The following is a 12,671-nucleotide window of genomic DNA, read 5'->3' as shown; positions in this document are numbered from 1 at the left end:
TGAAGCCTGGGTGCTTGAACTATGTGTTATATTCTTAGTCAAAGTTATGGCGATGACCACTTGACAACCAGTGACTTCTCACTGGTCTCTTACAAAATAGATTCCAACCACTGTAATGGAAAAGAAATAAATGAAGAACACCCTCATTTAGACTTTCAAGTCACGTTTCAACCTCTGAACCTTTCTCTCATCCCATAACCCCATCGCTCTTCAAGAAAACAGGTATCATGCAATGTTAAGTTCAACTGCTGGCCTGCCCACCACTGTACAGGCTGGACCCTCATCTTCCCGACCTTGTCCTGTCCCTTGATCTGAACCCAAGGCCTAGTGAATGCTGGCTCCTGCTTCAATCACCCTGCACAGCCGAGAGCAAGTGTGCACTTACTTCCCACTCGGGTCCCTGCTGTCCCCTGGCCCCCACCCTCACCCCTACACAGAAACCCTCCTCGGAGACCTTGAACGGCCATACCCAGGCTCCGTGTTTCAATCGTGACTCCCTGACTTCTTTGCAATCTTTGCCCTGTGACTGCCACCTCCTTCCGGAGACTTCTCTGATGTTATTCTCTTCTGGTCTGCCCTCCCTCCGTTCCTCCCTTCCTTCCTTCTTTCCTTCCTTGTTCTTTGAGTGATTATTACGTGCCAGGAGCTACGCTGGAGGTTCACATTGACTAAGGCCAAGCCCTGCCCTCCACACGCTGGCCAGGGGAAGGGTGCTGCTGGTGGAACTCTCAGTGAAGGATGTGGGGGACAAAATGACGTCCACGACATTTGCAGTTCCCTGAGTGCACAGGGAACTTTCCCACTTTCACACACTCTGCCCACGTCTGGAATGCTGGTCCTGCTCCCCACAAGTGCAGATCCTTTCTGAGGCCCCCCGTTCCCGACGGAACCATCACTCCCTCCTGCATACCATAGAGCACTTCACAGATGCCAGGGCTCGGCCGATTGTTCTGGGTCCTGTTGGTTGTTTACACCCCATCACAGGGGGACAGGAGCCTAGCACGCTCACTCCTGGTCCCCGTCCCCTAAGAGGGGGACTGAAATATGGGAAAGAGTGGTGGTTAAACATGGACCTAGGCCTGAGCTACCTGCGCTTGTGTGAGACCTTGAATGTGTTATTCAACCGCTCTTTTCCTCAGGTTCAACATCTGTAAAATGGGTATAATAACAGTATATGCTTCATAGGGTTGTTTGGAGGGCTAAATGGATTAATAAAAAAAACCTCGTACCTGGCCTGCAAGAGGTACTTTATATGTTTTCACAGGTGTTATTAATGGTGATTTCCCTTTCAGAGGTTCGAGACCCACGACAAAGAAAGGAGAGGACACTTAAAAACAGTGGTCTATGAGTTACTGTGCACCTACTATGTGCCAGGCCCCCGGCTCTTAGGGAAGGGGGTGTGGCTCCGGAGTCAGAGTCTGGGCAGCCCTGTGACTCACCACCTCACCCACAGGGGCCAGGCTGAGTGACCTTCTTTCCTGGTCTGTGGAATGGGATAATACAGAGCCCCGTGGGCAGTGGTGCTGCTGGGAGGCTCAAGTGAACTGCTCCAGGAGAAGCTCTGAACACAGGGCTTGGCACACTGGTGGCCACCATTACCATGCCCCCTGCCCCGTGTGGATAGCCACCATCAGGCTAAGAGAAAGTCAGATAATGGCGCTTCCTGCTCACTCAAAGCCATGTCCTAAGAGGGACCAGAAAATGTCAGCCCATCTGTCATCACCAACTGTGGGGTCAGGGCAGTGTGGGGGGGTCCGCAAGGACAGCCAGCTGATTCGAGAGAAAAGATCAGCTCACAGAAATGCCCAGCGGGAGCAGAGGGAGGGCTGGGGGCCCGGAGGCATCTGAACTTACCTGTCTCAGTTGCTAGGAGACTCCGGAGACCGAAGATCTGGGCCACGAGGATGCCAACAGTGATGAAGAGTTGGGGCACCACCCCTAGAGCGCCCCTCAGGTTCTTAGGGGCCAGTTCCCCTAAGTACATAGGGACAACATTGGAAGACAGACCTAGATGAGGTTGAAAGAAGAACACCATCAGAAAACAGCCTGGCAGGGACAAGCTGTGTCTTCAAACACGCTTATTCTTACTCAGCAATCACATTAGTTGGGCCGAAACTTTCTCAAAACTGCAGGCATAAGCAAACATCTCTTTCAATTCTCAGAATGTTAAACTTTAAGGAAAGATAAAATTGTCTGACCAAAAAAATTTCATGGACAGGTGCCACTGCTTCTTGACTGGTGTCACCTGGGGACACAGGCCAGCCTGACTTCAGGCCTTCCCTCCTAAGAGGCTTGAGCTCAGAGAGAAGCCCAGGTGTAGTCTAGACACTCTCCTCTCTTGCTCCTTGGGGGAAAAGAGAGGCCAACGACCCCTGCCCACCAGCATGACCTTCGGAGACAGTGTATTATATAATAAACCAAAGCCCAGATACTTCGTAGACTTTGAAGCACAAATTATATTTATCAATAAGCATTGAAAACTTAAATTGTAGGATAACTGCTATTGGGAATTTCTGTAATGCCCAGACGACTTCTGGATCTCCAATACTTAAACACGTAAATTTTCCCATCCTAATGGCATCTGATCCCCTTATGAACAGACAGAATTAATTTTACAGGTTCTGAAGTTTTGGCACATATATTATCCCATTTACTTCTCCTCAAAGCCCAGGGAGAGGCTGGGAATCTTGGAGGGAGGTCAGATGGGTTGTCACTAGTCCAGCCTCCCAAGAGTCAAGCTGAGGCTCAGGAAGAGGTGGGGGTCTGAGAGCGAGGCTCTGACCATGGGGAGACGGCGAGGAAATGAAGTCAAGGTGAGTGGAGGTTAGACTGCTGGTAATGGGAGGGCATTTGATGACACTGAAATAGGAGGGAACAGGAGGCCAAGTTTCCAAGCTTTGCAATTCTGCCCAAGGGTATCTCTGCTTAGTATTTAAAAAGAGACATCACTGTTCATTAATACAGATTGTTTCCAATTTTCAGAGCAAAGAGGCACAGTCTTTAGAGCAGCACTTAGGTGTCTTGGTGGGGGCACCCTATGGGCCCAGTGCCCAAAAGGCTGTGGAGGAAGCAGAGACCCTCAATGTACAGGCTCCATGGTCACCACTCAGGCCCTGGCTGCATCTTAATGGCAAGGACTCTCACCTTGATTAAGAAAAACATTGAAGTGATCCTCCCGATAAGTCTAGTACCCATCTGACACTATGTCTAACCACTGCACTGTACACCTGAAACTAATATAAAATAATACTGTCAACTATAATTAAAAAAATACATAGTCACAGGATGTAAAGTGCAGCACAGGGAATATAGTCAACGGTATTGTAACAGCTACATACGGCGTCAGAGGGGTAGTAGACTTGTTGGGGTTATCACATTGTGAGGTGTGGAAATGTCTAATCACTACGTTGTTTTGTACACCTGAAACTAATAATAAAAAAAAAAAGTTAAAAGAAAGAACAACGTTGAAGAGTGAAATACCAGACGGTTTGTGACGAGATGGGATTCCCTTCATGTAGGTGGAAAGCAATCTCTGCTTTGTCTTCAGAAGGACTCCACGGGACAACCCCTGCCTGTCGGTTCTGACACCAGAGTCAGAGCAAGTGGCTTTTAGAGTTTAAATTCCTTCAGAGAAAGCATTCGGTGTCCTTGCCAAGGAGTTGACCAAGGGCAAGCCAGTAAACTTCAATTGAGCACCTTGAAGTCCAAGTCAGGTTTCTCTCTCATCCCCTTTGTCAGAACTGTTGTTTGCTTCATTTGTAGGATGTCTAAGGAGCTTGATTATACACTTTCCTGACTTTTTCAGACGTGGGAAAGAATTCATTGCAAATGGATGATGCCTCCGCCAGTGTTCTCCAAACATGACCTGAGGACCCAGGGAGTTCCTGACACCTTTTCAGAGGGTCAGTGAGATCAAAAATATTTTCAAAACAATCCTAAGATGTTATTTGCATTTTTGGTCTCTCATAAGCACACAGTGGGGTGTTCCGGAGGCTACACAACCAGAACACAGACGCGGGTTTGAGAATTAGCTGTCCTCTATGAAGCAAGACATCAAAAACATTTGCAAAAATGTAAAGCAACGCCATCTTTCTCACTAAATTTTTTGCTTTAGAAAATACAGTTATTTTCATAAAGACATGTAATAGGCTTTTTGCAATTTTTAAATGAATTAATGCATTTCTTGGTTGCGATTTCTAATATGGTAAACGTTGATCTAATAGAATCCATACGAGCAAAAACTCTTTGGAGCCCTCAGTAATTTTAAGAGCATAAATGGGTCCTGAGGCCCAAAAGTATGAGAACCACTGACTTAAAGTAATGCTTACTTAAGAGCATAGGCTGGGAACTATTATCTATTGGAGCCTAATATTTTACTGTTGGAACTAACTCTGAATTTTGGATGGCCAATAGAAAAGTGGCTGCACCTGCTCACTGCTGACAATGTTTATGAATCACCAGTTTTTCTTAAAGCTGAGCCCCTCTGAAGGGAACAGCCAAGGTGGCCCCAGGCCAAGATGGGAGGGACCCGTCCGGGTGCTCTCAGGGAAAGCGAGTACTCAGTGATGCTCGCCAAGGGGCCTGTTGTGCTCTCCTGGAAATGGCCTCTTCTGTCTTCAGGAATCTCGTTTTCCTCTTTTTGTCCCCAGCCCTGCAGTTCCTCGCCATTTCTCCTAACACCAGTCTCCCTGGCGTCTCCACTGCTGTCACTTAACTTCAGCTTTGCTGACATCCAGCCAAATCATCTGCTTGTCCCTATCCCCGTTTTGGAAGGAAAAACTGAGAGTCACTTGGCAATGCCAGGGCCTGGTGAAGCAGACAAGTGAGGCACCCAGGGGGCAGTGTTTGTGGGGGCACGTACCCTCGGGTGCGCACGCTGCAGGTGCACGGCCACAGGAGCAGGCACCTCCTTACTCTACATCTGGGCATCTCACTTGCCTTGACCGGCCCTGGGAAATACTGCCTACAAATCACACCAACTCAAGAGAAGGCCACAGCAGGGCTTTACCCACGTCTCTTCAGTCTGAAGCAATTATGGAGAGTTTTCTACAGTCACCGAAGTACGAAGTACACAGCCGGGCAGCATAACTTAGGAGAGTCTGCAACCCAGTGACAGGGTTTACCAGGGAGGGACCTCAGGCAGGGCCTTACCCTCCTCAGCAGGCGGGCGTTGAAGGAATAAGTAAAGTAGAACCCATGACAAGCCTTTTGCAAACTTAAATTCTGTTATAAAAGTTGCAAGGTGGCGATCATTAACTCCTTCCAGGGAGAGGGATTCATATGTCTGGATGTTTCTCAAGCTTTTTTGAGCACGACCCACAGTAAAAGCTACAGAAATACATCTCACGATGCAGCCAGTTCTCACATACGTACACAGATCAGTAACTGAAATGAAAGTTCCAAAAGACGACTCTTGCCTTTACTACCTATGACACAGTTTATGAAAGGAAGGAAGGAAAGAAGGAAGGAAGGAAGGAAGGAAGGAAGGAAGGAAGGAAGGAAGGAAGGAAGGGAGAAATGCTGCTCACTAAACAGATATCACCACCCACTAACTGGTCCCACCTGCTGTTTAGAAAACACTGAGATAAAGGATTAGATTGGAAGGACCTTTCTGAACCTAAGAGTCTGCATTTCAGTCTTTCAAAGAACAGCTTTCTTCCCAGGAACCATCAAAGGGAAGGTCTGTCCCTGTCTGCACATCAGACTAACGTAGGGGCCTAAGCATCATCCACCGCAGAGGCAGAGGAACAGCTCGAATCTATGTGCTTCAGAGACCCCAGATTGGTTCAGACTCCGGCACCCGTTCTCCCTTCTCTTGACTTTTCTAAGTCACAGGATGGCATCGCAGTGTGGTGTTGTTTACCTGCACATATTCCCACCAAAAGTCTGGACAAGATGATCATCTCAAATGACTTGGAAACTTCGCTTGATCCCATTAAGATGGCAGGCACGATGGAAAAGACATTGTTCAACAGCAAAGCCCCTTTTCTGCAAAGGATAAAACATCAACTAGTTTGGCCTAAGGATTCAGTCACGTGTTTGGCAAATGTTCACCAAGTGTCTATTTGGTGACAGCAGTAATAGTGTATACAGCACACAGGAAGACAGTAAAAGGTTTTTGCAATCATCAACTAGCATGAGTTTTCTGTGATCTTGAAACCCAAACTGGGTGAGGACATTAGAAGAAAAGTGTGAGCCAACCTCACTTATCAACATAGATGCAAAAGTCCTAAATGAAATATTAGCAGATTGGATTCTACAGCACATGAAAAAAAAAAATTTCAATGTTAAAGACATCATATTAAAGATTATGCTGGGGGAAAATATAAGATTATCAATTGAAGCAACAAAAGAAGTCCATAAAATTGGATACTTATTATGATTTAAAAAAAAAAACAACCTTAACAAACTATAAATAGAGGGAAATTATGTAAGCTGACAAAAGTGATATCTCCTAAAAACCTATAACAAACATCAAATTTAATCAAGCTTAAAAAGTATTCCCGGGGCCAGCTGAGTGGCTCCGTTGGTTAAGAGCGCGAGCTCCGAGCAACAGGGTCGCCGGTTCAACTCCCGCATGGGATGATGGGCTATGCCCACCCGCAACTAAGACTGAAGACAGCACCTTGAGCTGAGTGACCGCGAGCTGCCGACAGGCAACCTGATGGCAACTGGACTTGGAGCTGAGCTAGCTGCGCCCTCCACAACTAAGATTGAAGGACAACAACTTGTCTGTTCCCCTTCCCCAATTCCCCAATACAATCTTTAAAAAAAAAAAAAAGTATTCCCATTTAAGCCATGAATAAGACTAGAGGTGGACTTGTGCCCCGGGAAGCCTAACAAAGGCAAAGGGAAACTCCTCTGGAGAGGCCCTCACATCGCTCCCCCAACCCCCGAGTCCTCAGGAGGCCCTGCAGTGATAGAGCCCCACCATTACAACTCCTGCGAAACAGCCCGCCCTGTTCAAGAGGCTGCACATACAAACAGCACCGCTTCCACTATAGGATTAGACAGAGGCTACAAAATGTTTCCAACGATCAGTGTCATAAAATAAGGAATTAAAATGGTACTAAGTAAGAACCAGAAACGATGTAAAATAAACACTCTCCAAAACAATAGCAAAACAAACAAACAAAAAGATGGATTTTAAAAACAAATAAATAGAACTTCTTGTAATAAAAAATTGAGCCATTGAAATAAAAAACTTAGTAGGTGAATTACAGCTGAGGAGAAAATTAATGAATAGGAAGATAGACCTGAGGAAATTACAGAGAGAGGGAGAATGGGAAATATGAAAGATAAAGACATGGCGGATTATCATATCATTATTCACAATAGCCAAAAGGTAGAAGCAACCCAAATGTCCATTGATGGATGAATGGGTAAACACATGGTATATTCATACAATAAAATGTCATTCAGCCTTTAAAAGAAAGGAAACTCTGTCACTTGCAAAACATGGATGGCACCTTAATGACATTATGATAAGTGAGATAGCCTAGTCACAAAAGGACAAATCTTGTAAGATTCCACTCGTACAAGTCTAGAAGTAGTCAAATTCACAGAGACAGAAAGTCGGATGGTGGATGCCAAGGGCGGGGGTGNGGTAGGGGGAATGGGGAGTGGTTTAATGGGGACAGTGGCAACTTTGCAAGATGAAAAGTTATGGAGATGGATGGTGGTGGCAGCTGCACAACAATGTGAATGTACTTAATGCCAATAGCCTGTACACTTAAAAAATGTTTAAAGTGGGACATTTTGTGCTATATATATTTTACCACAGTTTTTTAAAAATAATTTTTTAAAGAAGGCAATAGGGCAACAACAGGACATGCAGGAGCACTTCTATATTCTAGAAGAAAGAATATAGAAAATGGAGGAGGGATATTTGTAGAAGTGATGGTTGAAAATTTTCTAGAACTGAATGCAAAGACATAGAAGGAACCCCAGGATCAATAAATTAGCCCTTGCTTGCTCATGAATGGGGAAGATTCAACAGTGTAAGGGTGTCAGTTTTCCTCAAATTATAAATCCAAAGCAATGTCAAGCAGAACCTTTTTGTTAGGGGTTTTGATAAACTGATTTAAAAGTGAACACAGAAGACTAAAGGAACATGAATAACTAAGATAAATTTAAGAACAATGGACTTTTCACATGGAGAAAAAAATTGCTTTCTCTCACCACCCACCCACATACAAAATAAAATTCCAGCTCTATCTGGGAAAAACAAAATTGTTAAATTATCTGTTTTTTTATTAAAGAATACTATTGTCATGACTCTGGGAGGAAAAGGCTGTCTTAAGACACAAAAAGCAAAACCCATAAATTTGACCACTTGAACAATTAAAAAATTTGTGTAAAAAAGATAAGACTATACAAATGATTAAAAAATAAAGCAACAGATTGAGAAGATATTTGCCCGGTATAACAGAGTACAGTGTGCACGTTGCTTGCACAGGCTCAGAAGTGAAATTTCCTCTTAGCTGTGTAATCTGGGGTTAAGTTACACAGTGCTTCATTCACTGCACTCACAGAGAGAGTCGCCCTGGGACCACACAGTTTCACACGGAAGTGCCTGATAATCTCAGCCATTTCAGAGTTTCACGGGAATTTAATGTGGGTTAAATGTTGCATATTACTTGATCTCAAAGAAAAAGGACAAAGAAGTTAGTTTATGTTTGTTTAGGAAGCAGAGTTCAAGAACACTATACTATGATCTATATTGGGACTGACATCTTGGCCACGGCTTCTGGTGTTTGACTCTTCTAAAGGCAAAAAAAAAAAAAAAAAGAGAGAGAGAACTTGGTTTTGGCTTGGGTAAAAAACAAAAACAAAACACCTTCAAGGCAAGATAGCAGAGAGAGCAGGAGTGAATCCTGATCTCTGAAGCCATCTGCTCTTCCCATGTCCACCCCAGAGCCAGAGACCTGGCACCTCCACTTCTAGACCTAAGACCTTGCCTAAGTCCCCAAATACTTGGTCAATGTCTGGTCTGAAGACCACATTAGAACACAGATATCATCGCAGCAGTTATCGCCTAGTCTTACAATAGGACTTCTAGCTTTAGGCCTATGTTTTAAAGCCTGATGGGGTCTATGAGTTTCATGGAGTTGAAAATTCGCCTTACCTTACCTGCCAAGCTTATTCACCAAGACACCAACCACGAGGGATCCGATGAAGCCTCCGAAGGGGAACATGGACACAGAAACAGACCACAGCAATGCCAAGGAAAAGTCGCTCAGGTAATCGCTGGTTCTATCATAGTAGGTCTCATTATAAAATTCTTTCATGAACTGGAGAACAAAGCGAAACAAACACCAAAACAATTTGACGTGGTTTTGCAGCAAGAGCAATGCAAGCGGTTGGGCCAACAATGTGGATAAACTGGGCACATAGCTACAGACATTATTAAGTGGAAGAAAGGGAGTGAGGACAAAGCTGTATGGACAGCAATGAGCAGGGGGCACCCCGGGGAGGGCCGTCAGGCCTCTGATAGGCAAACTGCCCAGGCTGTTTCTAACACCTGGAGTGACTGCCACGACTCCAGTCTTCCAGTCTGCTGGGTGATCCCTCCTCTCCAGACTCCTCCATAGATTACAAGATCAGAGACCTGCCCACCCTGTGTCCAGCCAGGCCTGAGGACCTGCACTGTGTCTTGTGGGCGTTTCCCTCTCCCTTCGCTTGAGGACCCATTGTGTGTCCCCCCCGTGGGTATGCTGTCTCACTCTGGCAGCCACACCCAGGCCCTCGGGCTGCCCCAAACCCACCTCCCTGTTTCCTGGGGGCTGCGTCTCACTCACCACAGCGACCTACCTCAGCAGGGGAGTTAATAGCAGCCACATTGTACCCATACTGGAAGGAGGACCCAAAGGCAGCTATCAGCGTCGCCAGGCCAAGCACAAGGGTCAGCTTCTGCGGGAGGAGAGACCATGGCTTAGGTCAGGAAGTAGCCTGGTCTCCAAGTTACTTCAAAGTCTTGTAGAAAGACGGAATTGAACCTGAAGATCCGTGGTCTTTCAGCGGCCCCCTATCTTGAAACCTGCCCTCTCCGACCTCTGGTTAGGACAGGCTTTCTGAACCGTAGCACTTGGGGCCAGATAATTTTTTGTTATGGGGGGCTGTCCTGTGTGCATTGTAGGAACACCCCTCCCCCATGTGTGACAACCCACACATCTCCTGATGTTGCTAACTGTCCCCCGGATTGGGTGGGAAACTGCCCCCAGTTGAGAACCCCTGGGTCAGAAAGACACGGGAGGGTCCGCTACTCCAACACTCCATCTAATGTCTATCCATGGCATCCCAGTCATGTAGCTGCATTTGCCAACTGCAGCAAATGTGCTCAAGCACCACCCTAAGTACAAACACCCCTAAAAGTCAAAGAGGAAAAAAAATGGGACTTTTAAAAATTATTTAGGGCCACTGATTAATTTCCTTTAGTCCCTGGGTTTTTGCTGTCACAGGCAGAGGCACAGTGAGGAACTAAGCACAGATTTCTGGGGACTCTTAAACACAGACACACTTCTGTGGTAATATCCCCCTTTGATGCATGAGGAAACCGAACGTTCATTGAAAACAATCTTTCAGGACGAGGGAATTCACTAGTAAAGTAATGAAAAGTGGAAGGAAAATACAAGTGGAAAGAGCTTTGCCCTCAGAAACTATAGATCTCATCTTGAATTTGCCCACTGCTCCTCTCTAGCTTAACGGCCACGCTTTTCAGTTTCCTCATCTTTAGAATGAGGATAATAACAGTCCCTCAGAGTTATTGCCAGGATGAATTATGGAAACGGCTAGCTGTAGGGTGAATCCGCTGACGGGGGTGGGCCTGAGTATGACTCTCAAAACCTGCCATTCAAGCACCTTCATTCACGTGTACCCTGCTACATGCCACACGCCGCACACCTCTCCAGTGGCAAGCTGAGGTGTTTCTGTCTTCCTCTGGGTAGTGCCCACCTGATCTAAAGGGGACCTCTTGAGAGAAGTGAGGGGAAGAACGGGCAGAGAAACCGCGGTCACTCCTGCCTTGTCACGGTGCCCAAGGACAGAGCAGGGGCAGGCCTGCATGGAGGCCTGGTCAAGAGCAAAGCCACCAATGAAATTCCGCCCTTCTCCTCCCGTCACTAACTAACAATTGGTTAATTCAACAAGGAGTTTCTGGTAAGGAAGATAAAAGCCTCAGACAAGGCAGCCTACCAAGGAGTGTTAGGCTCTGATTTCCAGTCCTCGGCCCTCACGATCCTCTGGGGCCAGTGAGGGACAAAAGTGGGGGGAGTGGGTGATAGTGCCCAGGAGGAAATGTGGGTCCCGGGTCTGTTGCAACAGCACCCTATATTTTCTAAACCCCCACACTCCACCTGAGATACAGGACATGCAGACTGAGCTCACCTCCCATCTGAAGGGCTCTAGATAATCATTCATTCATTCATTCAACATATTAAGCACCTACACTGAAGTAGGCATTGTTCTGGGTGCTAGGGAGACAGTGGGGAACCAAACAGAAATCCCTCCCTTAGAGCTATTCTATTGCTTAATTTTGTGAAAGGAAGGAAGGAAGGAAGGAAAGAAAGAAGGGAAAGGGAAGGGAAGGAGGAAGGAAGGGAAGGGAAGGAAGAAAATGTTAATAAAAATGTCTCCTCTTCTAGTTTTCTTCCCAGTAAATGATTAACTATAAATGCCTCAGGCTTCATTCATACTGCCAGATGCAACTCCTGACCGCTCTCTGCTTTGATGGGTCCTAAGGTTTAAAGTCCTTAGAAAGCTCAGCTGGAGAGCTGGCTGGTGTCCCAGGGGCTTGTGGCCAGGATTGGTGGGGGGGGGGGGGGGAGGGGATACCACCAGGCAGCATGAACAGACAGCTCCCTGACTGCTTTTATGAGATCCCAGCGAAAATTATCAGCAAGACCACCGGCTGTAGGTCTCTAAGCACAGCGCACACAATTCAACTCCACATGTCTGTCTTCCTCCTTGAATTCAAGCCATAGGCACAGTCTATGCACCCCTAGGGGTCAGGGCTTACCCTCTGTGAAAATAGGAAGACATTCTGAGTAGGTTTTCACTGACCTTGCTGGTCCAAATGTCTTTGTCCATCAAAGAAATATTGACAGCTGACTCTATTCTAGGTCCCATACTACAGTCTGGTGAGCAAAACAGTTACCCTCAAAAAGGTTATGGTCCAACAGGGAGCATACACATTTGATAATTAAACTACAACTGTAGTAAATGCTACAAAGAAAAGCCACAGGAGTGGTTAAAAAGGGGAGTCAGGAAAGTGACTGAGAGAGGGTGGGGGCTTGGGTAAGGGGAGTGGGTGTGGCAGCACCAAGAAGTGCCAGCTTTGGGCCAGCCGAGTGGCGCGTTGGTTAAGAGCTGGCTTGGGACGCCAGAGGGCCCTGGTTTGGAACCCACATGAGGGCCAGTGACACTGCCCTCCACAGCTAAGATGGTGAACAACAGCTCGACCTGGAGCTGGGCTGCCATGAGTTGCCAGTGACAGTGTAGGCTGCAGCCCCTGCTGCACTGGGTTGCCATGGGCTACTGTGTGTGGCCAGCAGCCAGCATGAGCGGCCGTCCAGAAGCCGGCAACTGATCTGCCTCACCTGGGAAGAGCGCAATGATGGTGCCAACTTGGGCCAGTGAAGCAACATCCTCCACAACTAGACTGAAGAACAAAA

General features: G+C 46.6%; 1 protein-coding gene across 1 annotated transcript in view; it reads right to left on the bottom strand.

Annotated features, from left to right (window-relative positions):
* Nucleotides 1–12,671, bottom strand: part of SLC2A5 (solute carrier family 2 member 5) — a 55,298-nt gene that overhangs the window by 13,077 nt on the left and 29,550 nt on the right. The window contains exons 2-5 of the mRNA XM_019639843.1: nucleotides 9,814–9,912; nucleotides 9,133–9,293; nucleotides 5,864–5,988; nucleotides 1,855–2,007 (exon numbers count right to left, since the gene is read on the bottom strand). Of these exons, the coding sequence (XP_019495388.1) occupies nucleotides 1,855–2,007; nucleotides 5,864–5,988; nucleotides 9,133–9,293; nucleotides 9,814–9,912 (538 nt within the window). The remainder of the gene's footprint in view (nucleotides 1–1,854; nucleotides 2,008–5,863; nucleotides 5,989–9,132; nucleotides 9,294–9,813; nucleotides 9,913–12,671) is intronic.

Source organism: Hipposideros armiger, unplaced genomic scaffold (assembly GCF_001890085.2).
Source record: "Hipposideros armiger isolate ML-2016 unplaced genomic scaffold, ASM189008v1 scaffold_46, whole genome shotgun sequence".
NCBI lineage: Eukaryota > Metazoa > Chordata > Mammalia > Chiroptera > Hipposideridae > Hipposideros > Hipposideros armiger.
The sequence above is the reverse complement of the archived record's forward strand: the minus strand, read 5'-3'. Positions and strand labels throughout refer to the sequence as shown.